Source organism: Pteronotus mesoamericanus, unplaced genomic scaffold (genome assembly GCF_021234165.1).
Source record: "Pteronotus mesoamericanus isolate MK-2021 breed Mesoamerican mustached bat unplaced genomic scaffold, CSHL_Meso_final contig_214, whole genome shotgun sequence".
Lineage (NCBI taxonomy): Eukaryota > Metazoa > Chordata > Mammalia > Chiroptera > Mormoopidae > Pteronotus > Pteronotus mesoamericanus.
The window spans coordinates 1236742-1257152 of record NW_026555089.1 but is presented as its reverse complement, the minus strand read 5'-3'; the positions used below and the strand labels follow the sequence as shown (position 1 = coordinate 1257152).

General features: G+C 71.0%; 1 protein-coding gene across 1 annotated transcript; it reads right to left on the bottom strand.

Annotated features, from left to right (window-relative positions):
• Positions 1–1286: 1286 nt before the first annotated feature.
• Positions 1287–19149, bottom strand: SLC22A18 (solute carrier family 22 member 18). Its single transcript, XM_054570755.1, has 10 exons — positions 18927–19149; positions 15911–16008; positions 15193–15353; positions 14772–14904; positions 7970–8088; positions 7574–7681; positions 6577–6677; positions 3501–3602; positions 3260–3380; positions 1287–1507 (listed from the first exon to the last, which is right to left on the bottom strand). The coding sequence occupies exons 1-10, from the start codon at positions 19068–19070 to the stop codon at positions 1320–1322; spliced, it is 1275 nt and encodes a 424-aa protein (XP_054426730.1). The 5' UTR covers positions 19071–19149; the 3' UTR covers positions 1287–1319.
• Positions 19150–20411: the final 1262 nt, after the last annotated feature.

Genomic DNA, 20411 nt, shown 5'->3' with positions numbered 1-20411 from the left:
ACCCGGCCTTCATTTCGGGGTCCTCGTGGGGGACCGGTGCTGGGTGGGGAGGCAGCGGGGAGGGGAATGAAGGACAAAAATTGGGCCTTAACATGAGTGGCTCGCCCTGCTCCTGGGGAGGGCCCGCGGCCACAGGCCTCCTGGCTGGGCTCCGGGGTAAGACCCGCAAGTGGCTGTCTGTCCGTCCCTTTGCTGGGAGGCCGGGAGCTGGGTCCAGGGGAGGAACCGTCCTGTGACAGACATTTGTCTCCGGGATGACCAGTTAGCAAGGCCTGTGCCCATGGGGTGGGTTCCCCTGACCCCAGGGTAGACCCCGTGCTGCCCCACCTGGAGACCTCTCCTGCTCACGGGACGGACGGCCAAGGTCGGGGGGGAGTCCCGTCCCCCCGGGGCCCGGCAGGAGGTGTGCTCTGGCCCTGCGACGCCCCGGCAGATGGGACTGCGGATGTCCGAGGCCTCTAGAGCTTGCCCGCGGGGAGGGGCGGCCCCCACTGTCTCAGGGCCTGCGGGCCGGGTTGCGGCTGTTCTTTCTGCACCGGCCATCGGCCACAGCAGCTGCTGGCCTCTCCCTGCCCACTGTCCCTTCTCCTCAGGGCCAGGGTCGGGGTGTGGGGGCCGGGGTGCGCCCCCATTCCCCGGTCTGGCTGCCTGGTCTACCTGCTGGGCTCACCAACGCAGAATGAGGGGAGAAAGTACAAACCTGCAGCCCTGGCTGGGTGGCTCAGTTGGTGAGCGCATCATCTGATGCGCCAAGGTTTCGGGTTCAGTCCCTGGTTAAGGCATGTACAGGAAGCCACCCATGGATGCGTCAATAAGTGGGACAACAAACTGAGGTTTCTTTTTCAAACCAATCGATTGAAAAAACTGAAAAACATGTCCTTCCATGAACAGGAACCACCTTGAGGATTTGCAGGGGCCTGCGGGCAGCGGGCTTTGCCGGGGGGGCGGGGGGACCAGGGCGGTGCTGGAGCAGGAGGCGGGCCGTGGGGGGCGGTGCGCTCCCCGCTCCCCGTCCCTGGGGGTTTGAGTGGAGCCGCCTTGGGAGGCAGCGCAGGGCACTGTCCCCTGCTGTGCTGACAGCCCACAGGGGCAGAGCACGCCTCTCACTAGGACAAACGTGGGTGACTCCGCCCTCCGCAGAGCCCTGGGGCCCAGCGGCAGCCCCCTCCTCCAGGAAGCCCTCCAGCATCCCAGGCTCCATCCCTGGCCCGCGAGGCCTCCTGCCCAGCCAGACGCAGGCAGGCCTGGCGGGCGCCTGCAGAAACGAGACCGGAAGACGTCCTGGGAATTTATTGCCGGTCTGTGCCCAGGAGCCAAGGTCACCTGACTTTGTCCGTCTTCTGGGGCACCGGCTGCCTCCAGAGGACCAGGAGGACAAGGAAGTTGACGGCGAACTGCACATGGCCGAAGACGGGGACTCCGAAGCGGCGGTACAGGAGGCCGCCCAGAGTGGGCCCCAGGGTGCGGGTCAGCGGCTGCACAGCTGCGCAGAGGCCCAGCATGGTCCCTGTGGGGCGGGGGTGGGAGTCAGGCCTGGGGGGGTCCCTCAGCGTCCCCGCCCCAGCCGCCCACTCCCAGGCTGTGACAGAGGCCTCTCCTGCCCCCCGGACCCTCCCCCAGGGCCTGCGGGTCTGCTCCTTATGGACCACCCGGCCATGAGGGGCCACACTGGACACTTCCGCCTGCCCCAGAAGGTTCCCAGGCACAGAGGGGCCGGGACTGGGCCTGGACACAGGCCAGGCCCGGGAGGTGGCCGACAGACGCTGGGGAGGTGGGCCTGGCAGCAAAGGGGAGCCGCCAGGCGAGGGCTGGGGTGCGAGGCAGGCCACGACGGCCCCAGCATCCCCCTGGCCCCCCTGCCCTCCTAGAACTGGAGGGAACGCACCCCCCAGGGCTGGGAAGGGCTTCAGGGTCTTGCGGGGGCACCCCTGCCTCCGACCCCACGCCCTGGGCCCAGCTGGCTGCCTGCACACCCGGCTCCACGCCCCGCCCTGTGCGCGGGGCCCTGTGCTGGCTCGGGCCTGGGCCCGCAGGGTCGGAGCCCCGGCCTCCAGAGCTGGACGGCCTGGCTGGGTGAGCTGCCTGGCAGCTGCCTGGCGAGGCCCCGCCCCGGCTCGAGGCCTTGGGGAAAACGGAGGAGCAGCCTCTCCCCTCGCCCACGGACACCGGGGAGCAATTTACCGCCCCCTCTGCGGTCGCGGTTCCCAGGCCTGCGCTGGGAACCAGCTCCCGTCTCCTTCCGGGTAGGGGGTGGGGCCTCGGCCCTGGGAGGCCAGGCCCTGCCCTCACCCTCCAGGCCTGTTCCTTCGGGCCTCTCCGAAGTGCTGGCCCACCACCTCCAGGCAGCCCTCCAGACCCAGCCTGGCCTCCCAGGACCCCGGAACCACAGGTCTGGGAGGCTCTGGAGGCCCCAAGGCTGTCCTCTGCTGCCCCGTTCCCACGGGGCCACGTGACCTCTGTCAGCCCCTGCCAGGCCGACAGGGAGGCCCCTGGGCTCTCGAACCCTGCCGCCCAGGAGGCCTCCCCAGGAGCCCGGGGGAGCCTCTGCACCAGGCCTGGGGAGGGCGGGGGCCGGAGCCTGGGCGCTGTGGGGCCAGGGACCCCAGTGTCCCCCAGGAGGCCTGGGGCTTCCTAGGCATAATCAGCTGTGTGCGTTCGCTCACTCGCCCGCCCACCCAGGAAGCACCGACGCACCCCAGGTGCCGGGTCTGCTCTAGGAGGGAAGAGCTGACCAGCTCGGGCCAGCCCGGGTCGGGGGAAGCCCACCCCCTCTCGGGCCCTCTGCCCTGGTCCCCGCCCACCGGGCTGCCTTCCGCACCGGCTCCTGTAAGAGCCTTTCAGACTCGGCCTCCCGCCTCTGCTTCCCCGGGGCCGGCCTGGAGCGCCATCTTTCCCTCCTCCTTTCTTGTGAAACCCTGCCGGGCTTCAGAGCCAAGCCAGACGCCACCCCAGGAAGTCCGCCTCGGATCCTCAGGACTGGCCTGGACTGGTCTGCAGGGCTGGGTGCGGGGCCGGCTGGGCCCAGCCGGGCTGCGTGGCGGCCGGAACGCTCACCTGAGCCCTCTTGCAGCCGCCCCCCGCCCCCTGCCCCGCTAAGACCAGGCCACCCACCCCACTTGGCGCCCAGTGGGCCAGGCAGAGCCTGCCCCAAGCCAGGACCGCTGTGCCCCCTGAGCCCCCCTGGCAGGCTCCCCGGGGGGAGGGCCGGGGCCTCGGCAGGCCGCCCCCTACGGGGCCTGGGGGCAGGCACCGCGCTCACCCGTGTCCGAGGCCGAGACGGCCTTGGTCAGCATGCTGTCCGTGACCACGTTGAGCGTGCACAGGCTGAAGACCAGGCCGGGCATCAGGAGGCAGAAGTGAAAGACGTTGGACATCAGCGCCTGGCACGGGACAGAGCAGGGGCCGCGGTGACTGGGGACGCAGGGGGCTGCGGCCGGAGGCCCTTCCCTGAGGCCCCATGAGGGCAGCCCTGGGGGGGGTCCACCCCGCGGGGCCCTCACCATGGCCAGTCCCACCACGATGAAGACCAGCGTGCTGGCCCGGAGCAGCGCGGCCTCGGAGAAGCGTCTGCTCAGCCGCCCGATGACCAGGCCCTGGGTGACCTGAGGAGACAGAGGCAGATCTGGGCCACGGCTGCCCCAGCTGGGGGCCCCGCACCGTCTGCAGCCCGGCCCCGGTGGTGACCCGTTCCGGGCAGAAGGGGGGGCGCCCTACGTCCCTGGGGGCGGGGGAGGGGCTGGGTGGCTCACAGGTGTGCACACATACACACGCGTGTGCGCGCAGGCACGCACAGTTGCACGGCCAGTCGCTCAGAGGTCCCACAGTCGCATTCACAGCCAATCTGGTCTCTTCAGTTTCAGGCGTGATAACCACTCTAACGTGAGGAGGGCCGGTTCCCTGCTGATGGGGGCGGGGGCCAGGCCACGGTTTACGGTGCAGAAACCGTCTTTTATCATTCGAAGGTGCTCCGTGTGGCCCTGAGGCCGAGCCTGGGGACCCTGGTGGTCCTGCGATGGCCCTTCCAGTGTCACTTGGCCCCCCTGCGTCCCCACCCCCCAACGTTGCTCCCTCGGCCCCTTTGTCCTCTCAGCGGGGGGGCAGGGCCCGCCTGTGAACCCGGGGCTCAGAGGAGAAGAGGTGGCTGGACCGGGTCCTGTCTACGGGGGCCGTCCCTGAGCGGGCACTGGACCCTGGGAGGCCACCACCCCGGCTGCAGCCGGATGAACTGAGGCCCGGAGCTGGGCGGGGCGGGGCGCCCGCCAGCAAGAGCCGGTCCTGGGTCTGGTCGGGCAGAGCCCCCAGAGGCGGGGGCAGAGTCTCTGAGGCCCCACCCCCTCAGTCCCTGAGCCCTCCACTCCCAGCTGCGCCCCAGGAGCTGGTCGGAGAGGAGGCGCTGACCCTGTGCGGCCCTTCCCGCCTGTGGCTCTCCCCCCAGGGACGCCCACTGGGGATGTGACTCAGAGGGCAGGCTGGCCCGGGCGTGGGGGGCTGCCCATCTGGGCCTCTCAGGCCCCGCACCAGGCAGGCAGGAAGTGTGGGGCGCCCTGGGCTTGGGGGAGGGGCAGGCTGCCGGTCAGCGCCCGTCTGGGCCGCGTGTCCCGGGTCGGCGCCCCTGCCTGCTGTAACAAAGCTGCCTCAGATCAGAACCCTAAACGTCCTTCTGAGAAGAAAACCCTGCTTTGGGACTTGGCTTTGTCTCCCTCCTTGTCCGCATTTGGACTCAGCGTCTCATCCAGACACAGAGGCCAAGGCCCTGAAGTATCAACTGAGAACGGCCTGAACTTGTCCAGCTGACACGCGTGCCCAGGCCTCCCTTCCTCCTGATCCTCTACACACAGCTTGTGCCCTGCAGGCTTCCCCCTCCCAGCCTCCGAGGGGCCCCTTCCTGCGGCCCCACTGTGCTCGAGTAAACCTGGTCATTCTCGGCTGCGCAGACCGCCCCCTGCGGCGCTTTCAGAGCCCAGGTCTCTCCTCTCAGGGTGCAGTGTGCTCCTCCTGAGGGCCTGCGCACGTGCAGCCCCTCTGTGCCCTGAGGCCCTCTCGCTTGCAGTCTGCTCTGGTGAAGCCCCGCCCGGGGCCTCGCCTCACACAGCGCCCCCTGCTGCCTTCCTTCCAGCCCCTAGTACCCTGACAGCAGCTGTGCCTGGGGCGCGGAGGGGCCGAGTGCGGAGGCCCTGCAGGAGGGTCTACAGTGGGGGGGGTCTGCTCGCTGTCCCCTCCTGTTAGGACCACCTGGACTCCCGCGCCCCCCAGCCCCCACCTACACTGGGCGGGGGCAGGGTCAGGCAGCCCCCAGGGTGGGGCAGGAAATGGTCGGCCAGAAGCAGCAGGTGTGAGCCCAGGTGTGAGCCCAGCTGCGAGCCCAGCTGCGAGGGACCAGGTGGGAGGCAGGCTCGACCACCGTGGGGTGGCCTTCGCAGGCCCTCAGAGACCAGCCCTTCCCTGGGCAGGCTGGGGTGCGGGAGCACGAGGAGGTGCCTGAGCAACGTGGCCTCAGGCCTTTCTTTCTGCACACACGCAACCCAGCCCCCCACCCCGCCCTGCCCCACTCTGGGGCTCCGGCACACCGGCCGCTCTGGGCTGCCCTCTTCCTCGGGTGCACAGGCTCGGTCTCCAGGGCCTGGGGGGTCCAGGCCAGAGCTCAGGCTGGTCCCCTCGCCCCAGGCAGGCCGGGAGCAGCCGTTTAGGTCAAGGCTCCTGGGGCTCCAACTCTGAGGTGTTATTATTCCTGTTGTTTTCTGTCTCGCGCGCCTCTAGTGTGGCCTTGGCCCCCGGCAGAGCCAAGGCCCTGCCCCACCCTGCCCACGGCCGTGGGGCCGGAGGGGGCCGCGCCCTGCGGGGGCTCTCCTAGCGCCGGGGTCTGCACCAGTCCCGGGTTAGGAGCAAGGGGAGCAGGTGTGTGGGAGGCGGCAGGGATGCCGCAGCTTCCGGGGAGGTCGGGAGCCCCTGCCCTGCCCCGGCAGGTCCCAGAATAGCCCCTCCTGCGCTCCGGCTGTCAGGCAGACGTCCTGGTGGCGGCAGCACGTCGCCACCTGTCCCCCCCGCCCCAGGGCTGGGTCCAGATGCCCCGGAGGAGCTGGGCTGGGTGGGGCCTGGGGCGGGGGGTCCGGGGGCTGCCGACAGGACCCCTTAGACTGCTCCCAGGGCAGTTTTTGACGCTGAGCGGCCAGCTCAGGGTGTCCCACGGTGACGGCAGGGCCCCGGAGCCAGCGCGCTGCTTGGATGGGGTCCCCGCGGTGCCGGGCGCTGTCGTACGCGCTTTGCCCTACGTGTTGGCCGCTCTCGTCAGCCCAGCGCCTCTGCACTGGCAAACGCGGAAATGCAGGCTCGGCACACGGAGCGCGGGGGACGCTGGTCTGTCACAGGGCCAGCGGGCGGGACGCAGAGCCCAGGTCTTCCCTGCGCCCTCCACGTGACCTGCCGCCCTCCGGGGCCCGTCTGCTGCCGGGCGCTAAGAGGCATCCGCAGTGAACCCGGGACCCCGTCCGCGCGGCCGCCGGGCAGCAGGCCACGCGCACAGCAGCTTCCGCAAGTCATGCCCGGGGACCCTGGCCCTCGCCTGGCGCCCGCACTCACCATCAGGAGGACCCCGAAGAAGGATGTGAGGTAGCTGGCCTGGGTGGCCTCCAGCTGGAAGAAGTCCATGCAGACGATGGAGAACATGACCATGAAGAGCCCTGGGCGAGGCGGCCGGGTCAGCACAGGCCCGGGGCCCAGCCACAGTGACCGGTGCAGGGCCGGGCACGAGGCGCCAGCCGGGCCACGGAGCCTTCCCCGAGTCTGGCCCGGACGCCCTGCCCCTGGGGCTGCTGCGATGGCGAACAGGGAGGGGCAGGAAGCGCCCCTCGGACGGGGCAGGCACCCCAGTGAGGGCAGCTGAGAGTCGGGGGTCCCAGGGCTGGCCATGTGGGTGGAGCTGGCCCCGGGCCCACCAGTGGCCCTCAAAGACCCCTTTCACTGAGACCGGTGACGTGGTTCCACCCCCGTGCCGCAGAGGGTCCGACTGGCTCAGAGACGTGGCTCGGCACGCACCCCGGGTCCGGGAGCCTCAGCACGGCGGTGCCAGGAGACAGGACGTTCCGTGTGGGGGCACAGCGGGGCACAGGGCGGGGGGGGCACAGTGCAGAGGCATGGGGGGGCCGGGGGTGGGGCCAAGGTCGTGATGGCCGCTGCCAGGGACGCCCTCAGGGCCCACCCCTCCCCAGCGGGCCGGCTCTCAGGAGTGGGCCAGCTGCTGTTGGCCTTCAGCTCTGGCTCTGCCTCTCAGACCGGCTGAGAGGACGGGGGTCACAGGCCGCACAGCCAGGACGGTACGCAGAGTAGGAGAGACAGAGCCTGAGCAGCGGCAGTGAGGGGAAGGACACGGAGCCACCACACCTCCGGGCCCCGGGTCTGTCTCCCCTCTGGGACAGGTGTGACCAGATACGGCCCCGCTGGGGTCGGACGGGAGCGGGCCGGAGCGGACAGCGCAGGGCCGGGGGGCGGGGCGGGGCCCCGGGCACAGGCCTCTGTCCCCATGGCCCCGAGCTTGCCGCGCCAGGCCCGCCCTGCCCGGGGACAGCCCGGGACTCACCGGAGGGGAAGCCGGAGATCACTTTGACCAGGAACACGGGCAGGATGCCGGGCCGCAGCAGCAGGCGGCTGATGGCCTTCAGGTCGAACACGCTGGCCTGGGGTCCACCTGGGACAGCCGAGGGGCCCGTCAGGCCTTGGCCCCTGGGCCTGAATGCCCCGGGGCCAGGCTCACGAGGCGGGGGTGGCCCCTCGCCGCTGCCCACCCCCCACCTGTCACGGGCATGAGCTCTCCCAGTTCTTCCTCTGCTGCCCTTGACGACTGCTCGTGGGAACGGAAGCCCCTGATGCCCCGCAGCGAACCCCAGGGAGGGCAAGGCGGGGCAGGCCCAGCCCAGGGCCGGGGCACTGGCCGGAGGGCCGGAGCGCCGGGAGCGGCGACCCTGGGGGCACTCACCGGCCGGGGCGGCCTGGCCGTGGGCGCCGGTGCCCTTGGTGCTGGCGGGGATGCAGGTGAAGCTGAGGGCGGCTCCCAGGAGGTTGGCCACGAAAGCCACGAAGGGCGGGCACTGAATCCTGGCAGGAGAGGGCTGGTCACACAGGGCCCGCGTGGCCTCGTCGGGGCCTAGCAGTCCCCGTCCCAGTCCCGCTTCCTGGGGAGACAGGCACGCTGGACCTGGGGAGGGGGCCGGCCCCACAAAACCCAGGACAGCACCCTCAGGCCGCTTCCCGCCTGCCCCCCACCCAGGGCTGCGGCCCAGACTGTCCCCTCCACGTCCACGCCTTTTTTCAGGTGAGAGTTATTTTTAATTGAATTGACTGGGGGCGACATTGGTTAATAAGGTCATGTCAGTTTCAAGCGCACCGTTCTACGCAGCATCCCCGGCAGGTTGCGCGGCGGGGTCACGCCCGCCTCTCGTTTCTCTGTCCCCACCTGCCCCCTTGCCCCTCTCCTGCCGCCCCGCCCCCACGCTTTCGCTTCTAAGGGAGCGCATCTGCCCTGAGTCGTCACTTGGAAACCTGGCCCTGGACCCACCGAGGACAGGCCGGCCGGAGGCCACCCTGCCTCTGAGGGCGGCTGGGTCTGGGAGCGGCCTGGCGCCAAACCCCGGGGGACATGACACTGGGGACAAAGGTTGGCGCCACTTCACAGGGACAGCCAGGGCCTGCCCAGACCGCTCCAGGGCCCACCGTCGGCCCAGCCGGGATGCCCGTGCCCCGGGACGCGGCCCTGCCCTCCACACGCCGCCGGCCCTGCTCGGAGGTCAGAGGGCGGGCTTCCCCTGCGCCTCCCCACCGCGGCTGCGCCGGCGTGCACCCACGTGTGTGCACGCACTCGCACGCACACACCGGGCAGCACACGCGCGCAAGCAGAGCTCCCTGGGGAACCACGGTGGGAAGGGCTCTGTTTCCTGTGGGACCAGGGAAGCTGGTGGGACTGGCGCCTCGGCCGCCCTCGTTTCTCGGGCTGGGACCCGCCCGCGCTCACACGGTGGCAGTGCTGGCACTTGTCCCGCCTGCATGTGCACTGGCCCCGCCCCTGCTCCCGGAGCCTGTCTCTGTCCCCTACCCCCAACCCCCACCGCCCACGAGACTGGTCATTGAGGCTTTCTGACTGGCCAGGGTCCTAAACAAACGGGCCCGTCAGCAGGCCGGCCGGTCATGGACTGGCAGGCAGAAGGGTCAGGAGGCAGTGGACCCCTGAGGGGCCCCACAGACCCCTCCTCTGGCCGGCAGGACCTGGTCTGTGACGTGAGCGGGGACTCTGGGGCCGAGGGGCTGGCCCCGGAGAGAAGGGGTCTTTCTTCAGCACTCTGGCCTCCGAGGCCAAGACGTCACTGCGGGGGTGGGACCGGCAGGGACAAAAGCCGCTTTCTTTGCCAGATGCCCCGGAAACGTGGGGGAGCAGGGGCGGCCACTGAGATGGCTATTTTGGGAGGCTGGTGGCAAGTGAGGGGCGGAGGCAGGGAGCCAGGCTGCTTCTCTGAATATCTTGACCGGGCCTTGCGTGGTGGCCAGTGACCGGGGGGCTCAGGGACCCCGAGGGCCGCGGGAGCCCTGCGAGGGAGCAGGGGCCGTCCTCCCCGGTCGGAGCCCTCCGGCTCTCTCAGGAGAGACGTCAGGGAGGGCAGGAGGGGGCAGGGGGCCGGAAGCAGGGCCAGCCTGGGCCCCTGTGGGGACGGTCTCCTCACCTCCAGCGCCTCCAGCCTCACGCCCGCCGCTCGGCTTGGCGCCTCCTGCCCTGGAGACCCTAGTGGTGCCGGGTCGCCGGGCGGCGCCTTGGGGCCCAATGGGCCCTTTGCACGAGCTGAGCACCGAGCACGAGGGCAGGCACGACTCCGGGTGCCTCCGTCCCCCCGCCCTTTTATTTTGGGTTGAAAGGGTGGACAGGGGGCTGCTCGGCCCGCCTCAGGGGCGCCACGGAAGGGCACCTGAGCCCTTCTGTCCCCCTCTGTGGCCACATGGGTGGGGACCCCCTTCCCTCAGGTTCAAATGAGGGCCACCCTCCCAGGACACCCCCAAGGCGGCACCCGTCCCTGGGGGCTGCCCGCCTGTCCCGAGGTTCCTCGTGGCGCCCCTCCTGCCCCCATCTCCGGGCTTGGAGTGCGCCCACCCAGGGAGGGCCCGGCGCCTGTGTCCCCTCCACCGGACCCTGCCCGGCTGCAGGTGGCAATCCCTGCTGGAGCCGGAGCTGCCTTCCCCACCTGCTCTGAGGCGCCAAGAGGCAACAGCTGGTGGCCGGGGCCCCGTGGCCTGGCTGCAGGCAGGCCGGGGTCAGCTGGGACCCCGCCTCGTGTGACACCTGGACGTGAAGGGCTGCGGAGTGTCGCGGGACGTCCACATGGGGCTTGGGACGGAGGAGCCACCTTGCCCCAGGCGATCGACCCGCCAGAACACCGTGGCCAGGACCGTGGACGGGATTCCCACCCGCTGGGATTGAACTCCTGCGGGGCGGCTCCTGATTCGGCCCCCCTTCGGCTTCCCGGTCCAGAAGAAGGCCCGGGAGCCGTGTCCGGGTGAGCTCCTGGCCGCCCTCCGCTGCCCCAAGCGCCTGACACTCCCCTGACCCCACGGGCCCTGAGTCAGGCCCCAGGCGCCCGCCTGCCCGGGACCTTTGCGGGGACTCTCCCTCGGCCTGGGACACTCTCGGCTCGGTCCCTCCTGCAACGGCCGACCTCCTGTCTCGGGTCTAAGCTGACGTCCCCGCCCGCGCCCTGAGTGTGTGCTCCCTCGTGCCTGGACCCTGGGTCGTCCGCAGGGCCGGTGACCGCCCGGGCGGGCCCGGCACTGCACGGCCTCCCAGAGCCTCCCGAGCCCGGGGTGGGGCCGGCGCCCGGGCTGACAGGTCGGTGAGTCACCCCTGTCCCAGGGCCATGCAGGACAGCCCCAAATGCCTACTCATTAACTCACAGAGGAAGCCCGGGCGTCACCAGCCGGAAGCCTTCCATCAGCACCGCACGGGCTGATAAGGGTTCCCCGCGCCTTCACCCAGACCCAGGGCCGGGACAGCGGCCCGGGGAGGCCCGCACCCCCTCCTGATAAGAAGGCAGTAAATACCTGCGGGGTGCAGAGGACCCCGGCTGGGGTCAGAGCCGGTGACCCAGCAGCCGGCTGGTGCCCGGGAGGCCACGCGGACACTGAGACCCCAACCTGCCTGGCTGGGGCGGGGGGGGGGCTGTCTGTGGCTGGGCCCTCCCCTGCCCAGCGTGCACACTGTCCTGGCCTCTACAAGCAGCCACCTGCTGGGCGTCCGCCTGCGTCCCGCCCGTGTCCTACTCCCAGGGGACAGAGCCCCTGGGTCCCAGGCTGCGGCCCGGCTGTGCCCACACCTTGCTGTGGGGCCGTGCTGGGCTGGCCCGGAAGTGGGGGGAGGATCCTCCTCCAGCCCTGACTCTGGGGACCTGGGATCGCCCCCGTTCCTGCTTGCTCTGGGCTTAAGGCCCTTCTCGGGTCTGACGGGGCCTCCTTCCCACTGGCTCTGGGCCCGGGGGAGCAGCCTCACCCTGCCCGGGCCCACAGTCCGCACCGGAGACCCCAGAAGCCCAGGGCCCGCCCTGCCTGCCCAGAGCAAGGAGAGCGGGGGGCCAGCGGGGGACCCCCACAGTCAGGCCGCCATCAGCGGCCTCCGACAGGAGGCTCCCCGCTTCCCCCAATGCCTGGAACCTGCCCCCCAGGACCCGGCTCAGGTGGGCTGGCAGGTGGGCGCCACCCCCCTCCCCGCCCCGCCCCAGCCATACCACCCTCTTGCAGGGAGGGTGTGACAGTGGCTTCTCCAGGCTGAGAGGGGCTGGGCTCAGGGCCACATGTCCCAGGGCTGCCCCCTCCCCCACCTGTGAGCCAGGCTTCCCAGCCCCAGCTCCAGGTGGAGCCCAAACCAGTTATACCAGTGTCTCCGCCTGTGGCTGCCAAGGCCGCTTCCTCCCTCCACCGGCTCCCCCGCCGGGAGGGGGCGTGGCTGGGGCTTTGTGGGCAGGGCTGGGGCAGCGGGGAGGCAGGGGGGGGGGGCCCTGCAGCCCCTTCCCCTGGGCCTCGGACAAGGACCCAGAGCTCCGTGGGGGGCGCCACCCTCTCTGGGGCCTCCGTATCCTCACCCATCAAAGGACATTCCAAGGACATAAAGTGCCTTCGATCTTGGGATGAAAAAGGGAAGCTAATGGAATGTTCTGGAAGGAGAGGGCAGAGGTGGTGGCTCTCTTGGGAGCTGCTGAGAGGGAGAGGGACGTGGTATCCTCTGGGTCAGCAGCTGGGCGGGAGAAGGGGGCAGGCGGTGACAGCAGGGGACCTGGGGCAGAGCTGGCGAGGGGGGGCCGCGGCACCCTGGGAGCGAGCGAGGCCTGAGGGCCCGCTTCGCAGGTGAGAACACCTGGCGAGGTGAGGAAAGGTGCCGGTGTAGGGGCTGAGAAAGTCCCTGTGGGTGGGGCATTCGGGCGTGGGGACCCCTGCCGCCCTGCTCCCTTTGCGCCCCCCTGAAGCCTTCTCCTCATTCGCAGCCCCCCCTTTCTTCTCTCCCTGGGGAGACACGGCCCCTCCCGCTGACCCCCATCGATCGGGTTCTGGCGTCAGCCTCGGCCCCCGCCCAGCGAGAAGGCAGGCAGACCTCACCAGTGGAATCCCTGGTCCTCCCCTCCTTCACCCACATGCCCCTAGGCTTCCAGAATATTCTGTGTCTCTTTCCCTTCTGGTCCTCCCTGTGCCTCCTCTTTGACACCTGCTCCCACCCCCACCTGAACCAGCTCCCAGGACTCGGAAATGTCTGGAAATGTCCCAGGGAGACGTAGCCCGCCCTACCCGCCCCCCGGCCCCGACTCCCCCACCCAGCCGCCTGTCCCCTCGGGGGGCCCTGAGGGCCACAAGACTTAGCCTGAGGAGACCCACCTCCCATTGGCTGGCGCCCCAGGCTGCTCGCGTCTCAGCTGGGCCCGCAGGGCCCAGGGCCAGCCCGAGCCCGGCGCAGCCTCGCGTTCACACACACGTCCCGCCCATCAGCAGAGCCAAGCGAGGGCCTGCCCTGCGCCCTCTCTCCCCAGGCCGCCCCAGTCCAGCCTGGACCAGCGCCCGTGCGACCTCGCGGGGCTCCCGCGCCGGCCCCCGCCCACGCCTCCTCGGCCTGGCCGCCGGGCGACCCCAGCCTGCTCGTGCCCGCGCAGGGCTTCGCGGCCTGCCTGCCCTCTGCCCCCTCCCTGCCCCTCCGCTCCCGCCCAGCGGCCCCGCCATGCCCCTTCTCACACCACGCAGCTCACACGGTGCTGCGGGAGTCCCTGCCGCACTCCCTTCCCCGGAGACCGCGGCCTGTCTCATTCGCCGCCGGTCCCGGAGCCCGGCACCTCAGGGGCCGCAGCAGGTGCTGCATGAACGTCAGCGCGGGAGCCTGTGCCCGAGTGCGCCGCTGAGGAGGGGTCCCGACACCCAGGCTCTGGTGTGAACGCTAGGGCGGGGGATGGGTGTGGGCTCCAGGACCTCCCTCCGGAGAGGGAGGCACTGTGTGACTGGGGTACTGTGTCCCCAGTCCCTGGGGCTCAGCCATCACCCAGCGGCCTCCACCACTGTGGGGGCTGGTCTGGGGCACTCAGAAGCCTGGGGAAACTGAGTCCCCCAGAGGCCTGGCGGCTGGCATAGGGCCCAAGATGGGGGACCAGGTGCCAACACAGGTGTCGGCCCGACGCTCCGCTGTCCTGGGTGCGTGCCAGCCTGCGTGGCGGATGCGTGCCGGTCCGTGTGGTCGGACACGAGGCGGGCTCCTCTCCTGGGTGCTGTCCCAGGGCGGCTCGCCCAGGCCTGAGCAGGCAGCGCTGGGGTGGGGGTGGGGGTGGGGGTGGGGGTCGGGGTGACGGGCCGGCTCAGGGCCTCTGGTCCGGAAGCAGGCAGGGCCCTGCACCCGCAGCTGGGCCCGGCAGCCACCCCTCAGGCCAAAACCAAGGACTTGGGCCTGAAGGCAGGTGAGGGGCAAGATCACGCCTATGAAGAAAGTTGACTGTGAGTGGGTGTTGGGGTGCTTCTGGGAAGGGAGAAATGGGGGTGGGGCAGCATAGGGGTGCGGGTCTCCGGCAGCGGAAGGACGGTCTGCGTCCTAGCCAGGCCGGGACTCTCCAGGGCCAGGTATCCCAGGTCCCCGGTTTAGCCCTTGCGCCGGGAGGCGTCCCCAGGCCGCCGGCACAGCCGGCTCTGCGTGCCCGCACCGCGGGCCCAGAGCGCTGGGAGGGCGGGAGCCCCGTGCGGGAGCTTCGGGAAGACCTTGGACTGCTGTGTGTGCGTGTGTGTGGGGACAGCGATGGAGGCCTTCATGTCACACACACGGTGATTACACCGCCCACGAGATGCTATCGCCCGCCCCACGTAGAGGCTCGGGGCGCAGGGTCCCCATCGCAGGGCCCCGGGGGCAGGGCCAGTCATCCCAGGACGTTGCCCCCAGGGCCTGCCTTCCGGTTTCCTTTAGGAAATTAGGTTCCCTAGTATCCGTCCGGCTGGGCGGGTCCCCCCCGCCTGGGACCGCCCAGGGATCAGCGACCTGAAGGGACTCGCGCCCGCACCTGGCCTAGCTGCTGCGCGGGGCGGCGGCGCCCCCTGCCGGCCACGCACGGCCCTGCCGGCGCCTCCACCGGGCAACGCGCCCGCGCCCGACGACGCAGCCCGCTGGGCGTGCAGGCGGGGAAACCGAGGCCCGGAGCGCGGCGGCGGAGCCCGCTCAGCCTCGGCGTCCGGGCCAGCACCCCCACCGCCCTCGCCGGCCGCCCCCGGCCGGTCCCCGCCCCGCCACTCACCCGCAGGCCGCGCTCAGGTTCCCGCCGAGCAGGGAGCCGACGATAGTGCCGACGCCGAAGCAGAGGCCGAGCCGGCCAAGAGCCGCGGGCCGCTCCTCGGGCGTGGACAGATCGGCGACCACCATCTGGGCCGCTGCGGGCGAAGCAGAGGCTGAGCGCACGGCCCCTTCCCAGGGCACGCCCCCTCGCCCCTCCGCCTGACCGGGCCACGCCCCCACCCGCCCCTGCCTCCCCTGCCTGGCCCTCCCCATTGACCACAGCCCCGCACAGTCCCCTGCACCCCAGACCTGCCCTCACCTGCCAGGCCACACCTCCGCACCACCCTTGCCCCCTGACCGGTCCCACTCGGCCCCAGGCCACGCCCCCACACCCCCCTACACCCAGTCTTGCTCTGAGGTCCCTACCAACGGGGCGGCCCTACCTGGCAGCGTGTGCATGAGCAGGGCCGGCAGGCGCGAGGCGAAGAGCAAGGCCACGCCGGGCAGGGCCGGGCTGCAGGCGGCTGCCAGGAGCAGGTAGAGCGCAGAGGCCGCCAGGAAGGAGACGGTGAACGCGGCCCGCGCCCCGTGCTGGTCCGCGAACCTGCAGGGCGGCACCCCTGTGAGGCTCTCGCGCGTGGGGCAGGGTCCCCCGCTTGGCACCGGCTCCCGGCCCTGGGACTGCGGGGTCTCCCGCAGGGGCTCCCGGGAGGCCCTCGTGGGGGAGACCCCGGCCTCTGGTGGGCTGCTGGGCCTCCCTCCTGCCAGGGCCTCAGGTCTCCCTCCTTCCACAGGGGCAGCTGTGGGTGACCTCGGGTATCCGACCTGACGGGTGCTCCCCCCCACCCGCTCCCTGGGAGGGTAACTTGCGGGATGGCGAGGAGCAGGGTGTGCGTGTTTTGGGAAAGCCGTCCAGCCTCTCGCGGACCCCTCCGCGGAGTCACTCTGAGGGTCTGGCCCCCCTCCCTGTCCCCGCCACTCTGGTCTGTCCACTGCCGCGTTGGCGGGAGGAGGAGGAGGAGGCCTGTGCTGCAGTTGGGGCGCGGGGAATGGGTCAGGGCCCCAGGCCCCAGAACGGCCTTTTCCAGCAGAGCCGTTGGTAGGCCCGCTCGGCGGGGCTGGCCCATCCATGGAGTCTTCTCCCTCAGACGCGCCGGGTACCTGCCGAACAAGGGCCCGCCCAGCAGCTGCAGCAAGCCGAAGGTGGTCTGCAGGTAGCCGAAGGTGATGGTGTCCAGGCCCAGGCTGCGGGACAGGTACTGAAACACAGGCGAGGCCCATGGGCAGGGGCTGGGAGGGACCCGTGGGTCTGTCCCTGAGCGCCCGGCAGCGAGCCTGGATGGGGACGCGGGCTCCCCCCGCGCGGCGAAGGCTGCAGCCGGCCCTCCTTCCCCTCCCTGGGGCGGAGCTCACGTGGGGGAGGGAAGGCACCCAGCCCCCACCCTCTGGGCTCCATTCACTCAACGCTGCGGTGGCTGCAGGCCAGCAGGAGATGTCCCCAAGTGCCCCGGTGACCTACAGGAGGCGGCCCATTCCCCAGCAGGACCCGGGGCCCGCTCCTGCAGGGAGCTGGTCTGGGGAGCTAAAGGCAGCAACCAGTGTCCCTCCAGGGGACCCGAGGAGGTGGGGCAAGGTCCCTGTGACGTCGACATTCCTGTAGCCGTTCCTTACCCTCCCTCCCCTTGGAGCTCCGGACGCCCCTCCGGGGATCCCCCTTAGAAGGGGTTGAATTGCATCCCCCCCAAAGATATGTTGACTTTGTAACCCCGAGTGCTGCAGAACGTGGCCGCACTGGGAAGTAGGGTCTTTCCAGAGGTGGCACCGTTACAGGGAGGCCATTGGGGTGGCCCAGCCCAGCGCCACTGTGTCCTGCGTGAAGGGGCGTGTGGATACACACGCGGCCACAGCCAGGGCCTGCCTGTTGCCACCAGAGGCTGGAAGCTGTGGGGAACCCCCCCCCCCGCCCCCGGGCTCCACCTGGGGGCCGGCAGGGCCGAGATTCGGACTTCGGGCCCCCGGGGCTGTGAGGCCGTAGGTCTCTGACCCTCGCAGCCGCCGGGATTTTGTGCTTTGTCACTGCAGCCCCAGGGAATGGGGAGAGCGTGTCCCCGAGCCCACCCCGTGTCCCCCCAAGCTCCGTCCGGGATGGCCGCCGCACGCTTTCCGTCTCTGGCCCGCCCCCCTCCCCAAGGCTCCGTCTGTCCCAGGGTCCCGGGCTGTCTGCCTCCCCGCCCGCCGCCTGCTCCTCCCCCGGCCCGGGCAGCTGGGCCCGGCTGCCTGCCTGTCCTCGGGGCACTGGGACAGTTGGTGCCCGTGACCCTAGCGAGTCCATTCGCTGTCCCGCATCCCACTGTCCCCACCTGCCCCCCGCCCACCGCAGCAGCCTCTGGCCCCCTCGAGGGCCGGCTTGGGAAGGCCTCCCTTCCCCGCTGCTCTCCTGTCAGCGCCCAAGCCCTGCCCTCTCTCACGCCTCCCTGCCCCCCTTGTTGCTTTGGCCGCAGGGCCCCTCGGAAGGGCGGCCTGGCCTACTGCCCCCCCTGCCCCACCCCATCCCCATCGGGCTCCCGCTCCTGCCCCGCCACCGAGCGTCAGCGTCTCCTTCCCCTCCCTCCTCCGAGGTCCCAGCTGCTCTGGACCCTCCTGCTTTTCCCCCCCGAAATCTGACCTCTGGCCTCCACCTCTGCCCCCCGGGGAGGCCAGCCTGGCAAGAGCCCCGAGGGACACGGCCGCGTGTCCCGCAAGAGCCTCCTGGCTGTGCAGCGGAGGCCGGGCCGATGGTGTCCCCAGCCCCAGCCGCTCTGTCCTGAACTGTCTCCTGCTCTCCGCCCAGCATCCCAGAACGGCTCTCGTCTCCCTCCCAAGGGTACAGGTCCAGACCCCCAGTGCCACCTGACGCCCCTCTTCCTGGCGTGCCCCGCCCCATCCCTCAGCAGCTCCCTGACCACAGGCCGACCCCAGCCGCTCTCCTGCCCTGCACCGCCCCCCGGAGACCCCGCGCCCCGCTCCCGCCTCCACTCCCGCGGGTCCATGTCCCCGAGGCCTCGTTGCTGCCCCTGGGCCTTTGTGCTGGCTGGGCTCGCGCCTTGTCCCCTTTAAGCCTTTGCTCCATGTGGCCCCCAATCCCGCCACGCAGCCTTGGGCACCCCCGGTCCCCCGCCCCGTGCCTCTCCCGCAGCGCAGTCTAACTGGTGTCCCTGCGTGTGGGTGGGCGTCGCTGTCCCCTGCCCCGCCCCCCAGCACAGCGCAGTGGAGCGCCAGCGCGTCAGTCCATGCTGCGCTCTGCTGTGTTCCGAGTTCTGGGAACAGGGGGCTCACAGCAGGTGCGCGGTGGGCGCTGTGGAACAAAGGAATGCGGGGCCTGCCCCCGAGAGCGCACCCGGCTCTTCTGAGGGTTTTACCTGCTCATCACTCCCACCCCCCTCTGAGGAGCCCTTATCATGGCCTGGCTGCGGAGGAGGGGAGGCGGCCAGGGCCAGGCCGTGTGGTGGCGGTGGGTTGGGCCAGCGGCGGCGGGGGTGGGCCCACCCGTTGGCCCGGAGCCCCCAGCCAATGCTGGAATGGCGACAGAGGTGGGCGGCACCCCTCCCCCTCCCACCCGCACGCCCAGGTGAGGCGCTTCTGAAAGTGCCCAGGGGCTAGTGCCGCAGCCCCGCCCAGAGCAGGGGGGCAGCAGAGGACCGAGGTGCACCCAGTGCCGCCCTGGCGCCCTGGCGGAGGACACAGGCTCCGTCTGGTGCTGTAGAACAGGACGTGGGGCATGGGCTCGCTGCCCGGGGGCTGGCCGGCTGGGGCCGGGGATGGAGGGCAGCGCTCGAGGCGCGGCAGGGGTTGTCAGGGGCCGGCAGGGGCCTGAGCGCAGCTGGAGAGAGAGCTGACAGGTGTGTGGGCGGGGCATCGGTAGGGCAAAGGTAGCAGCTGGGCTGGCGGGAGCCAAGCGGTGAGCGCTGTGGCCTCCTACGGCCCTTCCCCCGGGCTGGCCCAGCCGCCAGAGTCCAGAAGGTGCAGGTGGGGGGTCAGGAGGCACTCAGCTCCACTGTGGCACGGGGCCCTAGGGAGAGGGGCTGGCCGCATCTGGCGTCCTACCCCGCTGCCCTGGCCGCCGCGGTGCAGATGGGCCGCGAGAGGGACCCAGAGGGACCTCAGGGCAGGCTGGCGGCGGCCACCCGCAAGCACTCACCGGCAGGACGGAGAACTGCATGAACAGGCAGACGAGCTCCACAGAGGCCAGGGCGTAGGTGAGCAGGAGGACCCAGGGCTGGCGCAGGGCACCCGTCTGGGCAGGGGATGCGCCCTGGCCCCGGGGGGCCCCAGCTCCCTGCATTCTGGGCCGGTGCCGCAGGAGGCCTCGCCCGCCGGGATCCAAGTCAGAGGCTGGCGGACCTGGCAGGGGGTAAAAGTCCTGCTGTACCAGGTGAGGGTGCTGAGTCACCGGAGTCACCGGCAAGGGTTGGTGCCCAGCCTGGCGGAGCAGCCCAGGAGAAGGCAGTGCTGTGGGACCCCCACCCAGCTCTCCAGTCTGCGACCTGGGGCCAGCCCTGCCCTTGGGGAGTGGGACATGTGGCCCTCTCCCTCCACAATGCGCCCCGGTGTCTGGGCACAGCCCCCATGGAACGGGACAGGGGGCCCCCACAGGAGGGCCCCAGCACCCCACAGGCAGGGGCGGGCAATTGGGGGGCGGGTGCTGACTGCCGCTCGGGGTGCCTCCTGACGGCGTGCGGTTGGTTTGGGCCTCGCCTGCGGCTGCAGCGCCCTGCCTGCTCCCCACTCCCATCGCTGGAACCCGACTGCGTGGCTTCACGGACCCCTCTGCAGAGTCTCGCCAAGTTAACAGGACACTGTACCGTGGGGCCCTGGGGTGGCCTTCGGAGCCCGCGTCTGTGAGGAGGGCGACAGCTTTGCCCAGCCGTCCCGGGGCGCGGGGAGTGGAGGGGCAGGGCAGGGGCTCCTGGCTGGGCAGGGCTCAGCCCGGGTGCCCGGCCCGTCTGCGCAGTGAGCTTACCTGGTGAGTGCAAACCTGGCCCGGCCGGGGCTCGGCTCGGCTCGGGGCAAACCTGGCCCGACCGGAGACGCCGGTCCTCCCTGAGAGGCGGGGACACCCACCCTCTCAGGGACACCCCTGCTGTACTTGGCCCCCTCGCTCCCGCCAGCTGGCTGGGCCTGACACGCCCCCTGCAGGCCCACCCAGGGCCCGGCCTCCTGCGTGCGCCCCGCCCTCCTGGGCTGACTTGGCCTGCCCTGGCTTGCGCTCCCCCTTCCCCCAGGTTGGCATGGGAGGTGGACTTAGCCTCTGAGCAGCACCAGGTGTCCCGTCTGGGCATGGGGTGGCGAAGGGGGGGGGAGCGGAGGGGGAAGGGAAGGGGCGGGGAGGGGCCCCAGAGAGCCAGAGGAGGGGCAGGGAGACTGAGCGCTTCTGGGAGCCTCCCCTGACCGACCCGAAGGCTGCTGGCGTGACAGGGATGTCTGCGTCCCACAGGTCCCGCGGTGCCTGGGGAGGCGGGAGGGCCGGCCAAAGTCCGGAGCCAGGGTGGCTCAGGCCCCGCCCATCTATATAGCGGACCTGTGCGCGCGGAATCTTCCAGTCCCGGCAGGCCACAGGGGGGTGGGTGTCTGTGCCTGAGGACAGGGTGTCCCGTTTGTTGCCAGTCCCAGAGATACTGAGAGC

What these genes read in the sequence shown, in the direction of transcription:
- SLC22A18 (XM_054570755.1), bottom strand. Translation starts at nt 19,070, where the DNA reads ATGCAGGGAGCTGGGGCCCCCCGGGGCCAGGGCGCATCCCCTGCCCAG. An exon ending in GGCGGGCCCTTGTTCGGCAG is followed by an intron (nt 15,354 to 15,910) that starts GTACCCGGCGCG and finishes GCCGCCCTGCAG; the next exon opens with GTTCGCGGACCAGCACGGGG. An exon ending in TCTTCGGGGTCCTCCTGATG is followed by an intron (nt 3,603 to 6,576) that starts GTGAGTGCGGGC and finishes CTGTCTCCTCAG; the next exon opens with GTCACCCAGGGCCTGGTCAT.